The sequence below is a fragment of the Dipteris shenzhenensis genome, chromosome 23, assembly GCF_047967505.1.
Source record: "Dipteris shenzhenensis isolate YYH24624 ecotype China chromosome 23, Dip_SZ_1.0, whole genome shotgun sequence".
In the NCBI taxonomy this organism is placed as follows: domain Eukaryota; kingdom Viridiplantae; phylum Streptophyta; class Polypodiopsida; order Gleicheniales; family Dipteridaceae; genus Dipteris; species Dipteris shenzhenensis.
In genome coordinates, this window is record NC_141618.1 from 52881523 (window position 1) to 52906980 (window position 25458).

The 25458-nt window shown below is 43.2% G+C and overlaps 1 protein-coding gene across 2 annotated transcripts; it reads right to left on the bottom strand.

Moving 5' to 3' along the window:
* Positions 1 to 1427: 1427 nt before the first annotated feature.
* LOC147887550 (protein REVEILLE 8-like) lies at positions 1428 to 22754 on the bottom strand. 2 transcript variants are annotated; one of them, XM_087394458.1, is made up of 9 exons: positions 22216 to 22754; positions 8495 to 8552; positions 8070 to 8193; positions 7730 to 7903; positions 7368 to 7508; positions 3050 to 3159; positions 2730 to 2789; positions 2425 to 2535; positions 1428 to 2149 (listed from the first exon to the last, which is right to left on the bottom strand). In XM_087394458.1, exons 1-9 carry the CDS (start codon positions 22386 to 22388, stop codon positions 1748 to 1750), a joined length of 1353 nt encoding a protein of 450 aa, XP_087250584.1. In that variant the 5' UTR covers positions 22389 to 22754; the 3' UTR covers positions 1428 to 1747. The 2 variants fall into 2 exon arrangements, with proteins under 2 accessions (XP_087250584.1, XP_087250585.1); XM_087394459.1 differs by having other exon boundaries at positions 1956 to 2121.
* Between the last annotated feature and the right edge of the window lie 2704 nt (positions 22755 to 25458).

A 25458-nucleotide genomic window follows, 5' to 3' on the forward strand; every position in this document is an offset into this window, starting at 1 on the left:
ACAGGTTTCCTGACACAGATCCACGTGTAAAACATGACCATCCATGCTTACGAGGGTGAGATGAATAGAGATGTGAGCAAACTAATCGCCTGTATTGTTCACCACCTCCATTTTGTAAATCACTATCAGATGTGTACATATCTTTTCCACATTAAAAAGTGTCTATTAAAGACTTTGAAAAGCTGATATAGATCAGGGGACACTTAGGCCCAAAAAAAAAGACAGCTGGCTACTATGTAACCTGCTTCATAAGATCCCAACTCATTGCCTAGAGTATCTCAAAAACCGACAAGCAGAGTGGAGGGGTATACAACCGACAGATTCCTCAATCCGTGAGAATTAAAAAGTGACCGCAAGCCATGCCTTGTAGAAATGCTCCCGCTTTTCAAAGGTCTTATTAGACCCCTCCGTACCCAGTTCCCAAGTGGCTCACAAGGTATTATATGACATCATGCCATAAGTTGACAAGGGTGGCTGCAGATGGAGTCTGCTACCCCCCCATCACTAAACTACTCGGATATTCCAAGCAATGATGCTAATGATTGACTCCCAAACTTCATCCTTTGGAAAGAAACTCAAGTATGCCCATGCGGAGATATCCATGTATACCATGCAATATAGGTAGGTCATTCTGCAGACTCTAGTGTATTTGAATGTAAAGATCTTTCCCACCCAAAGTTTCAACAAAGTTACCTAGTACCCACAAGAACCAAAGCCCCATTTCTGCTCCAGAAAGTAACAAATGGAGCATTGGTGGTTCCACAAGCCATGCTTGAAGGAGCTTTGATCTTGAATAATGCACACAACCGACAGTGGAGGGGTATACAACCGACAGATTCCTCAATCCGTGAGAATTAAAAAGTGACCGCAAGCCATGCCTTGTAGAAATGCTCCCGCTTTTCAAAGGTCTTATTAGACCCCTCCGTACCCAGTTCCCAAGTGGCTCACAAGGTATTAGATGACATCATGCCATAAGTCGACAAGGGTGGCTGCAGATGGAGTCTGCTACCCCCCCATCACTAAACTACTCAGATATTCCAAGCAATGATGCTAATGATTGACTCCCAAACTTCATCCTTTGGAGAGAAACTCAAGTATGCCCATGCGGAGATATCCATGTATACCATGCAATATAGGTAGGTCATTCTGCAGACTAGTGTGTATTTGAATGTAAAGATCTTTCCCACCCAAGGTTTCAACAAAGTTACCTAGTACCCACAAGAACCAAAGCCCCATTTCTGCTCCAGAAAGTAACAAATGGAGCATTGGTGGAACCACAAGCCATGCTTGAAGGAGCTTTGATCTTGAATAATGCACAATATTTTTCCTTCTGTATAGGTGATGAACAAAAGCTCTAGTACACAAAATAATATTTCATGCTCATTATAAATGCGAGAAAGAAGCATTGGCATCAACATTATATTAATAAAATTCAGATGTACAGCAACTTAGAACACAGCATTACCCAATCACGTACAAATTTCTCTGTACAAGATGGAATTCTACAAATATACAGAAGAGAAAACTCTGGTCTCTTCTTAAGGTACCAGATAGCCCCACAAGCTACACCGCATGCTATAAGACACTCTCCAAGACCAAGCAGGTCAAAAGAAATGCTGATTTTACAGCTTATAATACAAGCTTTAAGATATGTATCAAACAGGGAAAGACCTTTCTGAATATATCAACAGAAGCCAGACTACAATCCAGTGACATCCAGCCACAGAAATTCATATAGGAGCTGAATTTATGACCACCACAAATCCACGCCTTCGCCTACTCCATCATCCTCTCCAGCTGCTTCAAATGAACCATTTTGTTTCCCTAAACTCTGAGCTTCCAATCCAGAAGAAATTTTGACGAGTCCTGGTGTTCTGACTGTGCACTGTGCTAGTATCAAACGTGGTGTTTTTTGAAGCTGCAACAATTGTCTGCTATCGAAGGGTTTTTGCACATCAGCTGTATTATTTCTTTCTTCCCCTCCCCCATCATACGGATGGCACTGCTGTGGAAGATCAGTTGCACCCTCATGATAGAATTGTATAAGTGATTTATGTTCCTGAGCTTCTGATTCACAGACCACTTCTGTATTCTCACTTACTTCTGGTGGTTCTGGTTGGCCTGAAAAAGGTATCCCATCACCAGCATCCTGTAGTCAATAAAATGATTCTAGCTATTAGAGAAGCATATTAATGATCTTCCACTGCATTAGACATTGGGCAGGGGGCCATCACGTTGCTTGTGATTCTGTCGCGTGTCCTCTCTCGTGTTCAAAACATCAGAATGGAGTAGTTACCCTTTTTCCTCTCATCACATGCTGTATAATTCTGTACCAGTGAAAATTACCTCTCCATTCTACTCCCGTCTAAATGCAAGCAATGCTTAGAAATGATTACAGTCCTTGATTCACAGATGTAAGCATACCAGATTAGGTTGGGAAGCTGCAATTACGCCTCCTGTGTGGTCTTTCACATCAGTTCCTTCTCCAGGCATTGTGTTTTCAGGGTTCATATCATAAACTGACATAAAAAGCTTCTGCAAAGATTCCAAATCAGTTTTTGAATCACCCTCCTACACAGATTTCCTGAGAAGTCCAGCTTAATGACTTAATTGATTGTTCATCAAACAACCACAAGAAGATGAAATGTCACTCTAGATGCAAGAAAGGGCCATCCTTATGGAGACAGATGATGCATGAAAAGTTCCTCAAAAGGGGAGAGTAACTGTACATGTTCTTCGAAATCCGGGCTTGAAAGGTTTATTGTTAAGTTTCTCATTAAAAGCAAAACCTGCCAAACACCACCAAAAGGTTATTCTTGCATAGAAAAAGATATAACCTGTCTACAATATGCACGCATTAGTTAGCATGACCATATCTAGTTAATAATAATCTATGCGATAAAAGGCACAGGTACAGGGTGACAGTTTATTCAGCATGTCAATGCTGACAGGTCCACATCGCATTTGCACATTGTCTTTAAACTCATGCGCATGAATGAAACAACGGTACATTGCAATTAAAATTAATTGTACACAGTCATATGCTTACTGTTTCTCTATCAATAGGTGCCATCTCCCTCATCCTTTTAAGGTGACCGTCCATAGTCGGATCAAACACACTCCCAATAAACCCGTACACTTCAGCAAAGTCCGGCATTGCTGAAAAAGAACAATGAAGTATTTCTCAGTATCATGGAAAGCTTTTCCTTTACATTTTACTACTCAGTCCGGCTAGACAAACATTTATACAATAATTGATCTGCTAAATGGCACAGACACATCACAAATTTCAAACCGCAAACTGGCTCAGATAATTTAATCTGACCCTTCAACTGCTGAGTGTATACACACACAAACAACCCACTTGGCAACAAAACAAGGAACCCAAGAAGCAGCAGGCCAGCTAACAATTAAAATGGAAAATAGAACAGCACTAAGCATCGCACTTGACTTGTCCCTATTGAGAAGAGGCTGACACTCTTAAAAGTAAGAATATTTCTAGCATAATGCTCCATAGCACAATGCTTCAAGGCTACCAACGGGACTCTTTCCTTCCAAAGAAAACTTCCAACACCCTCAAAAAGAGAGTTTGTATGGACTCTCAGATGATCCGTGAACTGATTATATGAGAGAATCGAAAAGGGGAGTTTGTATCCTCTTGACAGGCAGTACTTAGGACCTACGTTACAAACCAACATTCCATCATGCATGGAAATACAAAGATATCCCACTGACTTCACTACCCGACAATGATTGCGGATCACCACATATGCATGCCCCTCACATGCATACACATACATATACTTTCACACGCTTATGCATATTTTATACAAAGATCATTATACCGTGTTGAGATGTAAAACAGCCCCAGCGCTAATGGCTAGCAACTAAGGAAGAAGGCTGATCGAAGTTTCTCAACTGTTAATGAAGACAAGAAAAGGTTTTACACCTTATTCTCTCCCAAACATCAATGTTCTAAGCAACTTTTGATGGTAAGCGTAGCTGGTAGCTGATAGGCCGGCCATAACTCAGTATCCAACAGTAGGTATGGATCATCAACAAAGCACAAGTACACACATGCATACTCTCAGATGCATTTCCATAAGTTCATCCAAAAAATTCTTGTACTATGTGTCAATCAAAGCTCTAGCGGTGTAGGACAGACTCAAAAATGCTAAAGGCCAGCCTTATGCCAAAGCTAATAGAGACTTATTTCCATCCAAACTGCACCTACGTAGTAAGACAATCAAATGTCCCGTCTTATTCTCTGTCCAGAGGCGTCTCCTGACCAACTTCTCTTGGTAGAGGTAGCTGTCAGTACATAAGCACCTGTTAACAGAGTTACAACATGTCAGAGATACTAGTGCAGCATACACCAACACTAATCCCAGCAGCAGAATAATGGATTTCTCAGATCACATTACTCTCAAATCTCAAAACGTGTGCACAAAAGTCTATTAACTGTCAAAAAAGATAAGTGACCACTGGGTGTCAGAGTAACAGTAGGTGTATTCAGAGGTTTCTAGTCATCTGCCCTTTGGATGATCTGCCGAGGCCAGGTGGTGAATCTCCTATCAAGCTAAGTAGTCAATGCTTCTACAAAATCTTATAACATTGATATTAGAGTGGTGACAAGGGGCTCTGCATAAGCTGTGCAGAGGTTTGTGAAACGACAATGAAGACCAATTGGAAGGGCAGATTCAGGCCAGTGGACTGCGCCACTTCTTTTATTACATAGAAAGATGGATCAATGTGTTTATGCGTAGATCATCGTGACATTAAGAAGGTAACAGTTGAAAATAAGTATCCAATGCCTCGCATTGATGAGCTCTTGATCGGTTGCAGGACATAATTGCTTAATAAAGTTGATTTATGTTTTGGGTATCATCAAGTAAGGATTCATCCTGATGATGTACCCAAAACTGCTTTCAGAACCTGTAAAGGTCATTTTCATTTTAAGGTAATGCATTTTTGGGTTAACGAATGCTCCTGCTATGTTCATGACTTCGCTGGACAGTGTGCTTAGAACTTATCTCAGCAAATTTATAGTTGTCATTCTGGATGATATTCTTATCTTCAGTTAGTAGAAGAACAAGCATTTGGAGCTATTGAAGCTACTTTCCAAATTGCTCAGACAACGTAAGTTATATGCCAAACAATCTAAGTGTGACTTCTTTTATAAAGAAGTCAAGTATCTATCTCTAAGGAACGTGGATCGATATAAAGTTGAAGCTTTTTTTTTTGGAGCGACTATTCTAGAAGAACCTCAAATATTCCTTGATCTTTATGGTTTTGCCGAAGCTTTGTCAAGGACTATGCTAAGATTGCAATGCCTATTATGGATCAAATTAAGAGAAAAAGAAGTACCTTTACTTGTATTAAGGAAGCTCAAAGAAGCTTTCTTCTTATTATTAGCAATTGCCCCAATTTTGAGAGTGACTGACCCTAATAATTGAAACCAATGCAAGTGGTAGAGAAAGGGTGCTATGTTGAAAGCAAGAAACTAGACCCAGCTCAAAAAAACATGAGAAAGAACTCTATGCCATCATCCATGTCTCGAAAACATGGAGGCACTATTATACGGTGCTAATTTTGAGATTCTCTTTGATCAAATAGTACCAAGTGGTCTCGAGGGTGTCACTACTTGAAAACTTGAGTTTTATTGGACCGTCACGACCTTGCATGCACTAACACTGCCACATTGCAACGGCGTGGCCTCTAAACCTAACTAGGTCCTCATATGATGGTTAAGTTCCTACAATTCCCCCCTTAAACCGAGTAGGGGAGCAAAACATGATGCGGATGAGCTACCCACACATGGCAAAGAACTAAAATCAGGAACATTAAAATGAGACCACTTACAAAGCACCAGGTAACAAAAGGAATCACTGGAGCCACCCACACAGGTCCAAGCTCTGAAGTATGACATCTGACCACCCACACAGGGCCAGGCCAGAAATAAATACGACCACCCACACCACGCTAATATCTTCTCAGTTCCTTGATTAGTACTCATCTCAGCTCAGCTAGGGTAGCTTGCGGACGCATTGGATACGTTTTTAAAAATTAACTGTGTAATCATTCTTTTGGGTTTTTCAAACCCTACAGATAGACGTGTTCTATTGTGTGCCTCTTTCACATACTCTTATTGATACCACCTTATCCATGTTCAGCCACCACTGGACTTGGTTCCTCAGACAACATACAAAAGTCCACCACCATGACGTCACACTGCAGCTCAGCCACTTTGTACTAGTGTTTAGTTTATGTATGGCATATGCAATCTTAGAGGCTCCACCATCAGCTCATTGTATCTGGTTTTTTCAGTCTCGTAATCCCTTCGGTCTTTCGAAGACTTTAATAAACTTCCCTTCTTTCTTTCTTTCTCCACTTGTGAGAGCTTGATCAATACAACCGGTTGCTTTCTCCCTTTCTCTTGATTCTGCTCCAACAATGATCAGAACACTCCATATAACTAGAGATGCCCAGCATACCTCTACATATGTAGTGCATGCAGGAGCAAAAGCTGTAAAATATGTATATCTTCATAAGATAACCAATCTTACAAATTAAAATTTTTTATACAAGCAGCAAAAGAACGAAGGGAGTTTGTATGCGACTGTAAACAAAATTATGAGTAAATCAGAACATCAAAAACCAAAGATAACTTAGTAAGCAAAGCTACACTCATGTTCTTTTCAGTACCCAAGCTTAAGCTGCCATCCGGGTTTCGAAAGATTCCAAATCTCTTGGGTAAACCCATTGCTTACTAAAACTTGGACTTCCCAACCCAAACAAGATTTATAAATACATCTAGATTTATAAGCCAGGGATTGGGGCTGTGCATCATGTCTATCTCAGGTAGCTAGATCCTATGTCTGATCTGTCATGAGCATGGCTGGGGTCCCATCCCGGTGCCTCTATACAATCACACTTCTTTTGTAAAAGAGAGAGTTCATTCAGAAAAATGTACATTCATAGCTCCCTAAGTAGATCAGCTAGTACTCAAAACGAGAAGCAGTAATAAAAGACTTCTAACTGGGCCAGAGGAAGGTCTCTATGGGAATGAGCATCCTGAAGAGACCGATAGAAAGAAGCTCGGAAATAGGGAAAGACATTCATGACAAAGTGCTCATAGAATCAAATGGTACAGCACAGTACAACAACCAGACACACATGCGCATGCGCACACATTTTCTTGAGGCTTGCAAAAGATGTAGTAAAACATATGCAAATGGATTGTGACAAATTGACAGAAGTCAGATGATTGAAGCAAAACCACAAATAGATATTATCTAAGTCTTGGTCAGGCCAAAAGGTGATGTCAAATTGATGAAATAGCACAAGACCACAAAGAGCAAGCACACCTCGAAGATAAGTTTCCCCATTTCCTTGAGGCGCTGATACCAATTGCTGTTGAAATCTGGAAGGAGAGCTTCCACCATTGCTATCAAGTTGATCCTTTCCAAGAATCACACTATTGGATCCAAGTCCTGCTGTTGCAATTCCTGCTTGGAAAATTGGAGCACAGAATCATATCTGAGTATTTCAGTGTAACAAATAGATTGATTGACTTAGCCATAAGTTGTCAAAACATCCAACGATAACTACGCAAGATAAATATACAAAATCATTTTACAAAAAACAAAGTTTACAACTGAAGTCAGAAACCCAGTAACCTGAATACAATACCATATATTTCCCCTAAAGGTTAGAATAACTCGCTTACCTTTTGTCATGAATCCTGTTCCAGGAGGACCCATGTGATGAACCCAAGCTGGCATAGCTGCAGAAGAAGAGACAGGGGGGCTATACACTGCACAGGGCTGTACCCTTGCAGCATACGTGGGTTCTGCTTGGCTTCTAGATGTGCTACCTCGAGAAACCTGCTGTGGCACAAGCGCTGAAGAAAGCAATGCGCACCTTTTTCAAATTAGCAACGTCAAGGAACGAGCTGATATGCATCCCAATCGAAAACAAATTCAAAAGAAACTAGGATTCAAAATGTACAGAGGTTCAGGCATTATGTTCAGTCACATCAACCCATCGGTCAAGTTTCTGTAAGATACCAGTTTTAGAAGCTTTCTGTGGGTAAGGTTGCGCTGATTTACGTTTTGGACGAGGTGGTGGTACATGCTCCCCTGTACCATTCTTCTGCACTTTCAAAAAATACTTCTGTGCATGACTTCGAATCTACAAAATACATGTCGAAATGAGTCCACTTCCATGCTATCAAGGGCATACAACAGCAAGCGAAACAAATACAAATATGCAATGCTTTCCATCTCTGAACCTTAATACAAAGGATTCCTAAGGGAGAAACTAGCATGAAATACTTCGATTCCAAACAGAGGCAAGTACAAAGGGCTAACAACAATCAGCTCTACAAATGTTACTGGTCGATTCTCCTAGTGAGTGCAACTAGAAGACCTGGCGCCCCATATTATTAGATCAGTAGCATCCCCAGATCAACCATAAAAAGTTTGAAACTTACCTGAATGACGGTCTTCGAGCCAACAAACGCTTCAATTTTTTTCCAATCCCGATCAAACCTGTAAATGCAACATTATAAACGTTAAAATTTGGAATGAAACAAATACGGTAAAACTCCCTCCTAAAGTATATGAAGAGTATATATATATATATATACCTTTGTAAGACTAGAATAAGTCCAATCATACAAATTTAGAATTTTTGTTGTTCTAAAGCATATGAAGAGTGGTTATTTATGTGACCATGTTGAACCACTACAGTAGTTTAAAACTCTGCCAACACCTGACATGCACAGATCAGAGGGACAGATCAAATCCCATTTCAGCAGAAAAGTTGTAGCCTACGCACTATTGTTGCAGGGCCTCACTGCAAGTACTAAATCTGATTGTTCAGAGATCAGTTCAACATAAGCAGGTGGGAAACACACAAACAATGAAACGCCTCTTGGTTATTTACTAACCCAAATGACTCCTGGAGGCCTGCATCTTACCAGAAAAGGAAGTAAAACACATGCAGCACCAGCAGAATTCTCACAAGTGTGATTTCACGTTCAGCACCCACACTTCGAGTACACAAACTTGGTTGGAAATGGATCAGACTCTATAAAGCATGCCCAAGCGATCCCTAGGCCGCCATAAACAAAGCAAAGAGGTTCCTAAGGATGTGGTGCCACGGCATCTCCGTCCATCCATTTATGAGTGTATCATATGCCTCTTCCCCACACTAGATTGTATGATTTTTTCTTGCCAATATAGGCTGATTAGTGGCTCTCCTATCCTAGGGCAACAAATTTATCTGGCTATATAGACATTGGCAACATGGAAGGAAACCCATAATATATCTCAAGGTTTCTAGGGTTTCTTCAATATGATATGATATGATTCTATTAAAGTCTGCTTGAGACCACACAGGATCTATGGGACTAGAGACCAGGCACTCCTGCTATTACAAAAGTTCACCTCAAAGGTTAAATGTATTGAGATTTGGCTGTTGACTAGCCTGAAGTTGTTCCAATGCAAAGTTTCAGACCATTAGATTTCAATGTGGATGGTTTTATCTACTGGGGGTGCCTCCCAACATCAAATACCGTTTGATATACCTACGTTAGGTATTAGGTGGCTAACTTTCTTGCAAAGATATCACTATCTTCAGGACAGTCAGAAGATGAGGATGAGAGAGGTGTTGGACTATGAGATTGCCCACATGGGAAGATTACTGCAAAAAAGGAGTGCATCATGGGCAGTGAATCAGTCTGCCGTGGGTGATCTGGGCCAAAGATGGCTGGCATGACAGCAGCATATAAGATGCCAGGGGTGCAGCATCATAGGCTGCCATGTGGGTACAAATCAATGAGGTCTGGCTGCCAGATAGGCACCATGGATGGGCAGCACTTCGGAGGCTCTATCGAGCCAGGAACACCCTGGAATGCACCCACGCTGAGGGAAATCTGCCACCAGGGCATCAGGCCCAATTCAGCCCTGTTTTGGTCGGCCTGGGGTGGCTGATAGGTTGGCTGTAGATGCAGGGGTCGGCCAATATCTAGGGTTGTCCCTGCAAACTGGTCAGCCATTTCAGGGCCAGCTTGGCCTTGTTAGGAGTGACAGTCTAGAGAAATAAGGTCTGCTTGCTGCAGCAAGCTTGCAGTGGAAGAAACACAAGACAGCCTCACACTCTCTCCAAACTACACTCAACACAAGAGTACTAGATGACTTGTAGGAGAGATGAGGGCCGACCTGGTAGATCTGGCAGACCAGAAGGCCGACCCGACTGCCGACCAGATCTGGTCAAATCCAGTCCATGAGCAGCCCGCCAATATACCTATATATTTGGCCCAAAAAAAAAGGCTGGAAACAGCAGTTCCAAAACCGTCTACCGATGGGCTTTTTTATCCTTGCATTCATGCCTTCCATTCTATCCAAAATACTATCCTATTACAAAATGGAAAAGGTAACATTACAAAGTACAATTCAAACACGAGGTTATATACCTCTTACATAAAGACCTAACACTAAGGGGGGAAACCCCTCTAACTAGAGGTAAAAATTCCCCCTATAGAGGAGTGTGAGCACGTATACGAAAGTAGACAAATCACCACAAAGAATCAAGCCTAAAGCTCCACAGAAAGCTTAAAACTTTTCTCTGTGCATGACTTTACAATCGCTCCCCCCAACTCCGCGCAAACCATTCCTACCTGGCATTTAGCATCTCAACTGTTAACGCCAAACACAGGCACCATCTTCCTACCACCCATGTACAGATACTTTTTTTAACATGCCCTTCACGCGATCTATGCAAGCCACCTGTCTCATGAGTTATCAACCTCCCTTGGAGATGATAGAAACCTCGCCCATGCCCAAGACACTGCACCACCTGATATGTCCTCCCTGCCAAAGCCCACCATATCCATCTTGTTTACCAAATGGAATGTGAGGGCTGCATTGAGTCAACTCCACATGGAGAGCCCAAAACCATGAGGGGCTCCAAACCGTTTTGCACATGGGCAGGAGATCTTGGCCCCGATCTTGGCGCAGATGTTCAAACTTCAACCATGCTGTATGCCACGGCTTCCCCCCTGCTTGGAGTACTACCAATACACAAAAGACGATCACATGGATATACTGGCTCTTGAAAATTCAAAAAATGATTAATTAGTTCTCACCCCATACAAAATTAACTCAATTAACCTAACTTACTCTGCTGCCTCACCAAATTAACACAATTAACCTAAGCTCTCAGCCATGTCCCTCACCGCCAACTCTGCCTCCCCTGAACCATCACCACTCTTTCCCCTCCACTCTCTACCCCTCTACCTCCGCATTGATTCTGAGTCAACTCCCCTTGTGAAAGAACGCCTCACTCCACCTTCAAACCTCTCTCTCCCTCCCTCTACTCGGCCTCTCTTGCCCCTCTCCCCCTTCACTCAACACAAGTGTCTCTCTCTCCCTCCCTCTCCCCACTGCTCAGCCTTGCCCCTGCAGCGTACTACTAGAGCGATGAAGAAGGAAAAGATGTTCCTCTAATGCAATAAGGTCACTACCTACTCCGGTCAAGCTAAGTCTCCTTGTAATCCTTAGAGAGCCGCGAGTTTTTCTTAGGCAAGGAGAGAGAAACAACTCGGCTGCCCAGACCAACACCAAGCAGCCCAAACGAAGAGCTGCTCTCTAGAGGTCATCGCATCCAGAAGGGATCGATCAACAGGCAAAACTTAAGTAAGAAAGCAAGGGGTTCCGAAGCAGAGGAAGTTGGAGGAAGAGAGGGAAGCAGGAAGTGTAGAGGGACTGGTAACGCACAGCCAAGGAATCAAGACAATTAAGAAGGGAGGAAGGATGATGAAAGATTGAGGCGAAAGGGGAGGGAGGGCTCATGTGAGGAAAGGGCTGAAAGGAAGCGATGGAAGTGAGAGAAGTGAGCAGGGAAAGGAAGGGGGAGGATAGCAAGGAAGCTGCGAACGGAGGGAGATACCACAGTGAGGTTTTTTTGCCATGAGAGAGAATTTTGGGGGAGCAGGCATGTGAGAGCGTACCTTCAATTTCGTTGTTAAGGGCAGAGAGGGGGGACCATTAATCGTATAACTGTCTACTTATGTTAATCGGGCAAACTTCCAAAGTGGGGATGAACTAATTGATAGGAATTTTGAATTTTTCAACATCGTGGGCAATCTCATGATTGGCGCCACACTGGCCAAGATTACGAATCTGTACTAGAGAGAGGGATCAATACCTACACAGAGGCACAAGGACAGAAGCCTTTCGGACAAGCTAGACTCCAGAGACAACACTACACTCTAAACCACACCTTCACTCTATACCAGTGCAAGGTCTGCTTCCATGCATGGGCACTGTATCACAGAGCTACCCAGCCCCTCCTAATGCCCCCCCTCTCAAGCCCAAACTATTACAGTAACTCCACATCGAGGAACCTCCATGCTCCAAGAAACAATGGACATGCAACTTCTTACAGAATCAATCTCCAGTCTCTGGATTCCCACACTGGCAATCATCTAACCCATCCCGATCTCTAGCAGCTCAGCAGACAATAGCTAAAGTAGAACACAAGGAAACCCTCTCTAGGTCTATCAGGTCATCACATCTAAACAATAACATACTCGTATACATACGGCCACTTGAATCAGCACAAACAACTCCTCGTGGCTCCAGGTCCTCTTGGAAGCTTGCCTCGAACAAAACTCCTCCACCGCATCTGTCTAGCAACTCCCGCTGCCACAAACAAGCAAGCAATCCTCCATCTGGAACTAGAATGCATGCCGACAACACATCCTCTCTTGTGCTACTAGAAGGCAAGAAAGGCTAGACCAATAGAAGTGACGGCCGCAAAGTCTGCTTCCTTCTCCCTCACTAATCCTCTCACTCTTCCGCTAAGGACAATGCCGCAAGTAGTGACATTCTATCTTCGAAGAAGGCCCATTCCTTCCATCTCGCATTACCTGAGACATAAGAAGAGCAAATTCTCTCCACAGCATGCTATAAAGGCTCAAATTAAGAATATCAAGTACATACCAGATCGTCGTACTCCCTGTGTGCTTGCTCTGAAAGCAAACCATGCACCTCATCAACGAACATACCAATAACCTGTGCAATCCTGTACTGCCCCCTTCTGAATTACAACATCCATCTAAACATGAAACCCTAGGGTACTCCATGGAATCAACTCTTGCGTCAATATCAACAGCCATGCACTTGAAAGATTCCAAGCACTCCATGATGTCTTTATCCTTCACAAAGGTTTCTGACTCCTCGTCGGCCCACATCTCAATATCAGACATCTCCATTGTGGTTTCTAGGGCGGCATATTGTACCTCAATAACACATGTACTTCGATTACCACATTAGCTTTGGCTTTTGTGTTACCCTCTAAATCTGAGTCGGACTCCTTGTTTTTCTAATCCACCGCCCTCTTTCTGCAATCCTTTGCAAAATGGCCAGGCATATCACAATAGAGGCAATTCTTCTACTTCTTCTTGGAAGTGTCCTCGTCATCAGAGTCATCCTCCTTCGACTTGCCACCATTAGGCTTGCCCTTCCCTTTGCCAGCGTAATCCTTTGCCAACAACGCCTTGTCATCATTGTCGTTGTAGAGCTTCTCCCTAGCTTTTTCATGGAGCAGTAATGCACCCAACTCCTCAAAAATCAAAGGTTTGGCCCTCTCTCCTGCTGTCACAGTCTTAACAATGCTTTTGAAACTTCGAGGTAGCCTTCTCAGTACCATCAAGGCCAACTGGCACAAGTCCTCCGTCTGGCCAACCGATGCTAGTTGATCCCTCACCACCTTGACCTTCGTCAAGTCGTCGCTCCCACATCTCAGCATCGTCATCAATATCATCATCATCGGCAACAGCAAGATATCAGGATGGATGAGGCGGTGAAGGCATGAAGTCGGCAATAGAGTGTTGTAGGCCACTTAGAGGTGTGGTCCTAGCACGTCTCTGGTCGTAGCTCTGCGTCTGACCAGGGCTATTGTGACCCCCGTCGGTCGGGCTCCGACTCTAAACAAGGAGGGGATGTCCCCAAGTGTGATCTGTGTGTCGACCCTCTATCTGAACTATCGGGTCACGGTCATGTCGCGGCCTCGTCTCATGGGGTTCCATGTGATCTAGCTGAAAGAACTCCATGATAGAGCTCTGAGGGGGATCAGCCGAGGAAGAAGTTTGCTCTTGCCTCCGTGCTCGGAGTATCCTCTTGTGGCTCATGAACGAAACCTGCCAAACACTGCTGGTATGGGTAGGAGAGAGAGAGAGAGAGAGAGAGAGAGAGAGAGAGAGAGAGAGCAAGTAGCAAGAAGGAGGTGAAAGAGTGAATAAAATTAAATGTCACATCCAAAAAAATACACAAATAGGGGTGGATGGGGACTTATATAGTCCCTCCACATTTCCCACCTAAGAGGCCTCTAAAGGTCCTCTAAATTGCCCCCTTTTCCCCTTCATTACAATCCCCTTCCAGCAAACTGTGTTCAAGATCTGAAGAAGCACCCACACTTCCCTTCTACCTTCGAAGAAGGCCCATTCCTTCCAATCTCGCATTACCTGAGAAATATGAAGAGCAAATTCTCTCCACAGGATGCTATAAAGGCTCAAATTAAGAACATGAAGTACATCCCAAATCGTCGTACTGCCTGTGTATTTGCTCTAAAAGCAAACCATGCACATCATCGAGGCACATACCGATAACCTGTGCAATCCTGTACTGCCCCCTTCTAAATTACAGCATCCATCTAAACATGAAACCCTAGGGAACTCCATGGAATCCACTCTCGTGTCAGTATCAACAGCCACGCACCTCGAACTTTCCAAGCACTCCATGCTGTCCTTCACATTCACAAAGATTTTTGACTCCTTGTGGTTTCTAGGGCGACATATCGTACCTCAGTAACACATGGAGATGTCACCAGGAACAGTTCTTCAATTACCACATTAGCTTTGGCTTTTGTGTGACCCTCTAAATCTGAGTCGGACTCCTTGTTGTTTTTCTGATCCGCCTTCTTCTTTCTGCAATCCTTCGCAAAATGGCCTGGCATGTCACAATAGAAGGCCTTCTTCTTCTGCTGCTTCTTGGAAATGTCTTCGTCATCAGAGTCATCCTTCTTGGACTTGCCACCGTTAGGCTTGCCCTTCCCTCTGCCAACGTAATCCTTTGCTAGCAACGCCTTAACATTTTGTCGTTGTTGTAGAGCTTCTCCCTAGCTTCTTCCTAAAGCAGTAATGCACCAAACTCCTCAAAAGTCAAAGGTATGGTCCTATGTCCTACTGTCACAGTCTTAACGATGCTTTTGAAACTTCGAGGTAGCCTCCTCAGTAACATCAAGGCCAACTGGCACGAGTCCACCTTCTGACCAACCGATGCTAGTTGATCCCTCACCACCTTGACCTTCGTCAAGTGGTCATGTACCGAATCTCCTTCATCCATATCCAAGTTGTAGAGCTGATGCTAAAGAAGCAAGATCCGGGATGTGTTATTTGTCTCGCACAGATCCTTCAGAATGGCCCACGCCTCTACTGACGCGTCGGTCATCTAGATGTGAGGAAGAACATAGTCCATCGTAGTCCCTGTGATCAATGCCAAGACGTGGGCATCTCTTTCTTCCCAAGCTTCGAGCTCCTCTCCATCTACTGGTATGAGTATCTCCCCCTTGTTGTCCACCATATCCTCCGACTTCGATCACAAAAACTCCTCCGTTCTTGTCCTTCTTTGTTGTATCCATCAACAAGACCTAAAGGGATTCACTAGAACACGAAAACACGCTTGAGCAAGCACATCCAATGACGTTTTTTCTTTCCTACCTCTACTTCTCGGATTTTTGAGCTTCTAAGGAACGACTATGATTTGGTTATCAGTATGCGTAGACCACCTCGACATATGATAGAATTTTTTCTTTTAATCCTCACGCACACCTCAACTCTCAGGACCTAGACGCCGCTCTGATACCAACTGTTGGCAATCAATGATGCAAGCTAGCTTAGTGCTAAATTAATCACCACATAAAATGATGAATTCCTAGCATGAAATGATAGACAAGAGAAAAACGTCTTCTATTTATTCGACCACAAACACACACAGTATGGACTGTAGACTCAAGACACCACTACTCAACCCTACCACGTTTGTTGTAGCTTACAAGATTATGGAGTAGAGCCACAGAGGCTCACAAGTCTTCCACTCTCAAGAGCGACACACACAACCGACACGCATAACTACTAAAGCTCATCTAAATCTCCTCAGGTCTACGGACCTTGTTGGCGCTTAGACACCACCTAAAGCACTCACACCTCTTCTAAGAGAATCGACCATGGAATAGCCAGCAGTCATGACCATCGAGGACCTCCAAGAGTCGCCATCCTCTCCAGCAAAGACGCAGCACCACCGACTCTCATGGAGAGCTCATGCACCGATCGGGGAGATGCACTCTTCAAGAAGACAAGAAGTCACCACCATGGAATCACGTAGAGCGTTGCATGTAATTCTACCACATGTCAAATTTCTTTTTGACCCCTTCATCAACCTTCCAATTAATTAGCTCCCCATGAGGGCGTAAACCTCTTCCTACATACCCCCCGTCGGCCAAAATGGGGAGATAACAGATAAATAGTCGTCAGCTCACAAAGAGCTTAATCAAAAAAAAACTTCCACGAAGATATCGATGCTCATTTAGAGCTCATCACCTTACAAAGACTACCGTATATGAGCTGCCAATGCTTACAAAGAGCTCCAAATCAGAAATACTATGACCAAATCAAAAAGACAAACTCGCACTCAGATACAGAGAATTGATTTGCTCACAAAGAGCATTCTACTAGAAAGCCCAATCTTGGTCTTTAAGAACATCTGCCTCAACCATCATACCAGATTCTTCTTTGGCACCTTCGTTCACAGCTAACACTTTTTCTTTGTCCTTACCTTTCAGGATCTCATCACGCTGATAGACACTATTTGGAGTACGCATGAAACACTCCAAAGCTAATCTCAAGCAAGAACTATTTGATCTACGAATGCAAGAAGATGAGACACTCGGAGTGTTTTTGAACAGAATGTAAGCATTGCTAAGGCAATGAAATGAGCTTGGAGCAAAAGTTGAAGATGAAGATAAGAAAGCGATATTGCTCAAAAGTCTGCCAGTCGATCAGCATGGAGAAGTTGTACGTATATTGTGCCTGGATAAGGAAATGGATTTTGTTGATTGAGTTGGAATGTTGCGCAGTGAGGAGAAGCGTAATAATGCATCTCTTTATGATCCAAGAGTATATGCAGTAACTGATAAGAAAAGATCTACTTGAGATGCTCGAAAAAATAGAAAATGTCATTACTGTGGTAAAGATGTGCATATCAAAAGATTCTGAAGAACTCAGGACCTAGAACTCTTCCCATGTAGCCAATAGCCTTCTCGTTCTTCATCTCCCATGCATTCTTCTCTGCTTCCGACGCATTACCCTTGGGTTTCTTCTCGGTATTTGCTACAATTCCCCATAATCCTTTCTGCATGAACAGTAATCGTTTAGCAAGTTGCCAAGACACGAAATTCTTGCCATTGAAATCACAAAAACTCCTCCGTTCTTGTCCTTTGTTGTATCCATCACCAAGACCTAAAGGGAATCAGTAGAACACGAAAACACACTTCAGCAAGCACATCCAATGACGTTTGTTCCTTCCTAGGACCTCTACTTCTCGGCTTTTTGAGCTTCTGAGGAACGACTATGATTTGGTTATCAGTATGGGAAGACCACCTCGACATATGATAGAATTTTTTCTTTTAATCCTCACGCACACCTCAACTCTCAGGACCTAGACGCCGCTCTAATACCAACTGTTGGCAGTCAGTGATGCAAGCTAGCTTAGTGCTAAATTACTCACCACATAAAATCATGAATTCCTCACATGAAATGATAGACAAGAGAAAAACGTCTTCTATTTATTCGACCAGAAACACACACAGTATGGACTGTAGACTCAAGACACCGCTACTCACCCCTACCGGGTTTGTTGAAGCTTATAAGATTATGGAGTAGAGCCACAAAGGCTCACAAGTCTTCCACTCTCGAGAGTGACACACACAACTGACACGCATAGCTACTAAAGCTCATCTAAATCTCCTCAGGTCTACCAACCTTGTTGGAGATTGAGAGCTCATCACCTCACAAAGAGTACCGTGTATGAGCTGCCAATGCTCACAAAGAGCTCCAAATCAAAAATACTATGACCAAATCAAAAAGACAAACTCGCACTGAGACACAGAGAACTGATTTGCTCACAAATACTTCTACTAGAAAGCCCAATGTTGGTCTTTAAGAACATCTGCCTCAACCATCATAACAGATTCTTCTTTGCCACCTTCGTTCACAGCTAACACTTTTTCTTTGTCCTTACCTTTCAGGATCTCATCACGCTGCTTAGTATAGCAGAATCTTTCGATATGCCCATCTTTACCACAGTAATGACATTTTCTATCTTTTTGAGCATCTCAAGTAGATCTTTTCTTATCAGTTGCTGCATATACTATTGGATCATAAAGAGATGCATTATTACGCTTCCCCTCAATGAGCAACATTCCAACACAGTCAAGAAAATCCATTTCCTCATCCAGGCACAATATACGTACAACTTCTCCATGTTGATCGATTGGTAGACTTTTGAGCAATATCGCCTTCTTATCTCCATCTTCAACTTCTGCTCCAAGCTCATTTAATTGCCTTAGCAATGCTTGCATCCTGTTCAAAAACACTGCGAGTGTCTCGTCTTCTTGCATGCGTAGATCAGATAGCTCATGCTTGAGATTAGCTTTGAAGTGTATCATGCGTACTCCAAACAAAGTCTCTAGCATCTGCCAATTATCTGATGCCCTGACCTTCATATCAAGATGGTGGAAGAACTCAAGTCCTAGAACTCGTCCCATGTAGCCTTCCGATGCATTACCCTTGGGTTTCTTCTCCGTATTTGCTACAATTCCCCATTGTCCTTTTTGCATGAACAGTAATCATGTAGCAAGTTGCCAGGACACGAAATTCTTGCCATTGAAAATCACAAGAACTCCTCCGTTCTTGTCCTTCTTTGTTGTATCCATCAACAAGACCTAAAGGGATTCAGTAGAACACGAAAAAACACTTCAGCAAGCACATCCAATGACGTTTTTTCCTTCCTAGGACCTCTACTTCTCAGCTTTTTGAGCTTCTGAGGAACAACTGTTCTGAGTATGGGTAGACCACCTCCACATATGATAGAACTTTTTCTTTTAATCCTCACGCACATCTCAACTCTCAGGACCTAGACACTGCTCTGATACCAACTGTTGGCAATCAATGATGCAAGCTAGCTTAGTGCTAAATTACTCACCACATAAAATGATGAGTTCCTCACATGAAATGATAGACAAGAGAAAAACGTCTTCTATTTATTCAACCACAAACACACACAGTATGGACTGTAGACTCAAGACACTGCTACCGGGTTGGTTGTAGCTTACAAGATTATGGAGTAGAGCCACAAAGGCTCACAAGTCTTCCACTCTCAAGAGCGATACACACAACCGACACGCATACCTACTAAAGCTCATCTAAATCTCCTCAGGTCTACCGACCTTGTTGGAGCCTACACACCACCTAAAGCACTCAATCCTCTTCTGAGAGAATCTTTTCTTATCAGTTACTGCATATACTCTTGGATCATAAAGAGATGCATTATTACGCTTCTCCTCGCTAACCAACATTCCAACACAGTCAAGAAAATCCATTTCCTCATCCATGCACAATATACGTACAACTTCTCCATGCTGATCGACTGGTAGACTTTTGAGCAGTATCGCCTTCTTATCTTCATCTTCAACTTTTGCTCCAAGCTCATTTAATTGCCTTAGCAATGCTTGCATCCTGTTCAAAAACACTCCGAGTGTCTCGCCTTCTTGCATGCATAGATCAAATAGTTCCTGCTTGAGATTAGCTTTGGCGTGTATCATGCGTACTCCAAACAGTGTCTAGCATCTGCCAATTCTCTGATACCCTGACCTTCATATCAAGATGGTCGAAGAACTCAGCACCTAGATCTCGTCCCATGTAGCCAATAGCCTTCTCGGTCTTCATCTCCCATGCATTCGTCTTTGCTTCCAATGCATAACCCTTGGGTTTCTTCTCTGTATTTGCTACAATTCCCCATAATCCTTTTTGCATGAACAGTAATCGTGTAGCAAGTTGCCAGGACACGAAATACTTGCCATTGAAAATCACAAGAACTCCTCCGTTCTTGTCCTTCTTTGTTGTATCCATCACCAAGACCTAATGGATTTAGCAGAACACGAAAACACGCTTCAGCAAGCACATCCAATGACGCTTTTTCTTTCCTAGGACCTCTACTTCCCGGCTTTTTGAGATTCTGAGGAACAACTATGATTTGTTATCAGTATGGGTAGACCACCTCAACATATGATAGAATTTTTTCTTTTAATCCTCACGCACACCTCAACTCTCAGGACCTAGACGCCGCTCTGATACCAACTGTTGGCAATCAGTGATGCAAGCTAGCTTAGTGCTAGATTAATCACCACATAAAATGATAAATTCCTCACATGAAATGATAGACAAGAGAAAAATGTCTTCTATTTATTTGACCACAAACACACACAGTATGGACTGTAGACTCAAGACACAGCTACTCACCCCTACCGGGTTTGGTGTAGCTTACAAGATTATGGAGTAGAACCACAAAGGCTCACAAGTCTTCCACTCTCAAGAGCGACACACACAACCGACACGCATACCTACTAAAGCTCATCTAAATCTCCTCAGGTCTACCGACTTGTTGGAGCTTACACACCACCTAAAGCACTCACACCTCTTCTAACATAATCGACCATAGAATAGCCAGCAGTCACGACCATCAAGGTCCTCCAAGAGTCGCCATCCTCTCCAGCCAAGACGCAGCACCACCAACTCTCATGGAGAGCTCAGGAACCGATCGGGGAGATGCACTCTTCAAGAAGACAAGAAGTCACCACCATAGAATCACGTAGAACGTTGCATGTCAAGTTTCTTTTCGACCCCTTCATCAACCTTCCCGTTAATTAGCTCCCCATGAGGACATAAACCTCTTCCTGCAATGACCATTCGCAAAGGGGTACATCCTTTTGTGAAAGGGTGATAAGTTTGGCCTCCCTTCAAGAACAAGTATAATCCCTTCCATGTACGCCTTGGATGTACGTCCCTTCTTGATGCAATGTCTCCCTTGGGTGACTGCGTGTGTCTTAAATAGTATGTTTGAAGGGGTATATTATTTTACAATGAAGAGGCGAGTCCCTTTATATGTCCCTTGACATGAAGGGGTGTGTCCGTTTGTTAAAGAGGCATATGTCCTTTCATAAAAGGGTGATTGTTAAAGAGGTGTAATAGAGAGGGGGAAAAAAAAAAAGAGGTGTAATAGGACAGCCCAAGCACACCTGCGTGTATTGCAGTTATGTGGGTAAATGGAGAGGCCGCTAGAGGATTATAGTGAAGGGCAGGTGGAAAAATTTTAGTAGGCTATTTCTCCATCTCTTGCATATGCCCGCTGTTGCACTCTTCCATGAGTACGGTAGCTATATATATGCCTTTGTAAGACTCCAATCGTACATATTCAGAATTTTGTTGTACAAGAGGCTACTCCATCAGAAGAGGCTAGACAGTGGAGGGCATCCGCATACGCAGGATCTATGTCTCTTCCTCACAGAATTCTCTATATGAAAGGCTATGTCTCACAGGAGCTGTAAGTTGAAAAGGCATACTGTTCACTGTCTAGCCAAACAGTCATAGACAGTTGTCTCTACGACGCGTTAAGTCTCGTGGGAACTGTCGATAAAAATATCACAAGTGTCCGTCCATCATTCCATCCATTAGTCGGGAGCAAGACGACGCAACTGCCCTAGCATGTGACCAGGTCCTCCCTCCTAACCTGTCTAACTGATAAAACGAGCCTCAATCCTGCAGAATCTTTCGCACCTTCATTTTAATCGTTGTGCTCAACCCTGGAACACTGGGAACGTCAATACCATGTCCTATAGCAATTCATTAAGCATTAAAAACAGACGCCAAAATCCATGGCGTACCGCTCTGCATTTTACGTGAAATATTTCCCTCGACCCCGAGGAGTATGTCAGGCTCTAAATTTCAACAAGATGTTCCTACAGACAACGCATTCCTTGGTATTCAGTTCAACATCAATTACCAGGGGACTACACAAAGATGTTGGCACTTACAACTGAAGGGCCTCCAGGAATTTGTCATGTTCTTGATCCGTCCAGCTCTCCCTAGATTTCGTGATAGTATAGGGTTTTCTCACTTTCTTCGAAGTTTCCTCTGCTACCGAAACCGAAGGCGCAGCTGAAATCACGGTACCTAGAACGTCGGCTGTTCCAGGATGCATAGCCATGTCAGGCAAAACCTACTGATTGGGACCGTAAGTAGATCTAAGTTCGTGAGGAGGAAAATCTACAATGCGCGACAAAAGGGGCAGGTCGAAGAAGCTTTCTAAGGTATGAACAAACTTGGCCAAGGGATACTGAAAACGGCAGAAGGGAGAGAGCAAGACATGTTGAAAGGAAGGGCGAGCAGAAGTAATTGGTGGCTATGGAGGCAGGGGATAGAGAGGGAAGCGATAGAAATGAAGAGTGGAGTGGCAAAAGAGCGCGAACAAATCGAAGAAAATGCAGAGCTTTGAAGGTGCATGCAAAAAAACAAAGGCCAAGAGTGGGTGGTGAAGCTTCACTGTTGGTAAACAATCAGACAAACCTCTTCGGTGGCCACACAGTGTCACGGACTCCTATACCTTTATAGCATCCACATCCAATCTCCCAATTACTCCCAGTTACTTTAACCATGGGTGAGTTACTTTAACCATGGGTGATCCGAGGCACGCCTCACATGCACATAGGAGCATTCGTCTCACACGCACATGTGCTCCATCACTGCAACAGTGTCGGAACTCGTCCAACGGCCTGATGTCGCCCACTATGTGGATGTTGGGGTAAATGGTCGACAGGGGTATGTATTGCGCACCCACGTCCAGCCCTTTGGCTCAGATGCATTCAATCCACCATGGGCAAGCATGGATGCCTCCAGTCTTTATCCACCTTGTGTTCACATCCCATGGAATAAAGGCAAGACATGGTGGGAAAAGGTAACTATCATAATGTTCAGGTGAAAATATGGATTTTATCTCATTGTCAACCATGTAAAGCTTCACAAGTCATTGACCTCAAGAGCTCACTCTTTTCGTGGGGAAAAAAAGGGGGGGGGGGGGGGGGGAATGTTTTCCCACAAAACTACCACAAGTAAGATGGTAGAGTCCCTTTGATGAGAATCCTTATTATCATTGCCCATCTCACCCATCTTCTTTGTCTCTTCGATGAGGGGAATGCTTAAATTATGTAAGTGCAATAAAATGAAACTTTTGAGAGGGCATAAGGCACTTGTGTCCCACATCTTCAAAATTTTGAATTTGAATCACAAACTCCTTGGTTAGTCAAATCACAAACTCATCAAGGACTAGGAGAGGGGACTAGAGGGCACATTATATAAAGATAAGGTCACGCAATGCCGTCTCTAATGGCATCAAGATGGTCCCTCACTATGAAGGATCTCTTAGAGAAACGCCCCACTCCTTCCCTATGTGATGATTGAACACCCTCTTGTATCCAAGAAAGGCCAATTAACTTTGTGCTTGGAGCATTGACATGCGAGCATATTAGCTAGTGGATTAAAACTCCTTGGGGAAGTGTGGAGAAGTTACTTGACCATAATATGTCAAAGAAATGTTTAATTAAAGAATGTTTCGGCAAGGTGAAAAAAATAATGGGGCTTTGTCACAACAAACAAAATCACATAGACATTTGGTTTCCAAATCCAATAAACTAAACATGTGGAGCAAATGCCTTGGATTAAGCCAAGGAGGCTTGTGAGCGTTGTTGAATGTAACCTTGTCTTTTCATAGACTTGTTATTATCTCCATGTAGCATAATGTATGGTGCTTCTTGGTCGAACAATATAGTTATTTTATTCAATTGTTGGTGGGCATAAACATATACTTCATGAGGGTAAATAATATGGCAAAAGGTTGTGAAGATTCTACAAAAGACTATGAATGCTTAGAGGCACTACCTAGTATCAGCATGTATAATATAGAATAAGAGGGCCATGGACCCATGGTTGAGGTGGCAATCTTACTCATGTGCCAACCTTTCCACGTAAATGGCCCCATGTGTGCATTGAATAGGGTGGTTGTGTAGAGGCTATGCATATAGTGTATTATGAGGGGAAGGAGGATGTGGTGGCAAGCATCTTTCTGCCAATCTTCCACTTGTCTTGCTACTGCATATCAAAATAGGGGAAGGGTCCGAAGAGGTGAGTTATCCACTCTTGACTTAGAAGATTAGATGTTGATTTATGTAGAAAATGAGGGGAAAGAATTGTCAGCAGTTGGTCAGTAGAAAAATTCCGCAGATATTGTTATGCTTTTGCTTGGCATGCTCCCTCTACGAGCTATAAAGGGTTCACAATGACCATGGGTACAAGACAACTGTTAGCACCGATTATTCTAGCACCTTTGCTTTTATAGATGACGAAGATTGGGAGAGAATGTACAACGGATCCCATGACAAAACCTTTGTTGCATAGGACAAGAGCCAAGGCATAGGGAAGGGCAAGCCTAGTAATGGCAAGCGCAATGACAATGAAAAGAGGAATGAGAGACCTCATGGGAAGGAGGACTCTTCATCTATTGGAAGAGAGAAAAAGAAGGAATACTTCTACTATGACTAGTCAAGACAAAGGATTGTGGAAAGAAAAGCTAACCAAAAGAGAAGGAAGGAGTCCAATCAAGAGCCAGAGGAGTCAAAGCACTAGCCAATGCGGTAATCGAAGCAAATAACTTTTCTTAGTAACAACTCCGACTCTTGTTGAGAATAGATATAGAAAATCAAGGTCTACCTATGTGTATGTCTGACATTGAGATATGGTCTAATGAGTCAAAGGGACCAGAGACCCTTGTGAGGCTAAAGGACATCGATGTTTGCTCAGGTTTTTAAGGGAACATTGCTAACATCACTTGCATAAGGGAGAAGTATTTAAGGGAACATTGCTAACATCACTTGCATAAGGGAGAAGTATTTAAGGGGAACTCAAGTATAAGAGTCAGATGGATACAGTGACATTGAAGATGGCACTATAAGGTTACACAAGGATGTTGTGGTTGCCTCGAAAATGTAGTTGGCTTGTTTGCAAAGCAATACTATAAATAGGTGGATTGATAAATCTCTCTTATCGATCCTCTTCTCCTCTAGCAATCACTACCCCCGTGACTTTGGAAATGATGATGTCAACTTTGTCAAAGACCTTGCACACTCATCCCATTTCTTGCAAGCAAACTCATAGAGAGTAGATTCTTGCATAGATTTGGAATGTAAAGTACCTCTCTGAGTACTTTCTCTTCTCTAATGGTGGCC

Bases quoted from the DNA above. Each gene is read 5' to 3' on its own strand.
- LOC147887550 (XM_087394458.1), bottom strand. From the start codon at position 22,388: ATGGCTATGCATCCTGGAACAGCCGACGTTCTAGGTACCGTGATTTCA. The intron at 7,904-8,069 runs GTATCTTACAGA...TGCTTTCTTCAG, and splicing joins ACAGAAAGCTTCTAAAACTG to CGCTTGTGCCACAGCAGGTT. The intron at 7,509-7,729 runs GTAAGCGAGTTA...TTTTCCAAGCAG, and splicing joins AACAGGATTCATGACAAAAG to GAATTGCAACAGCAGGACTT.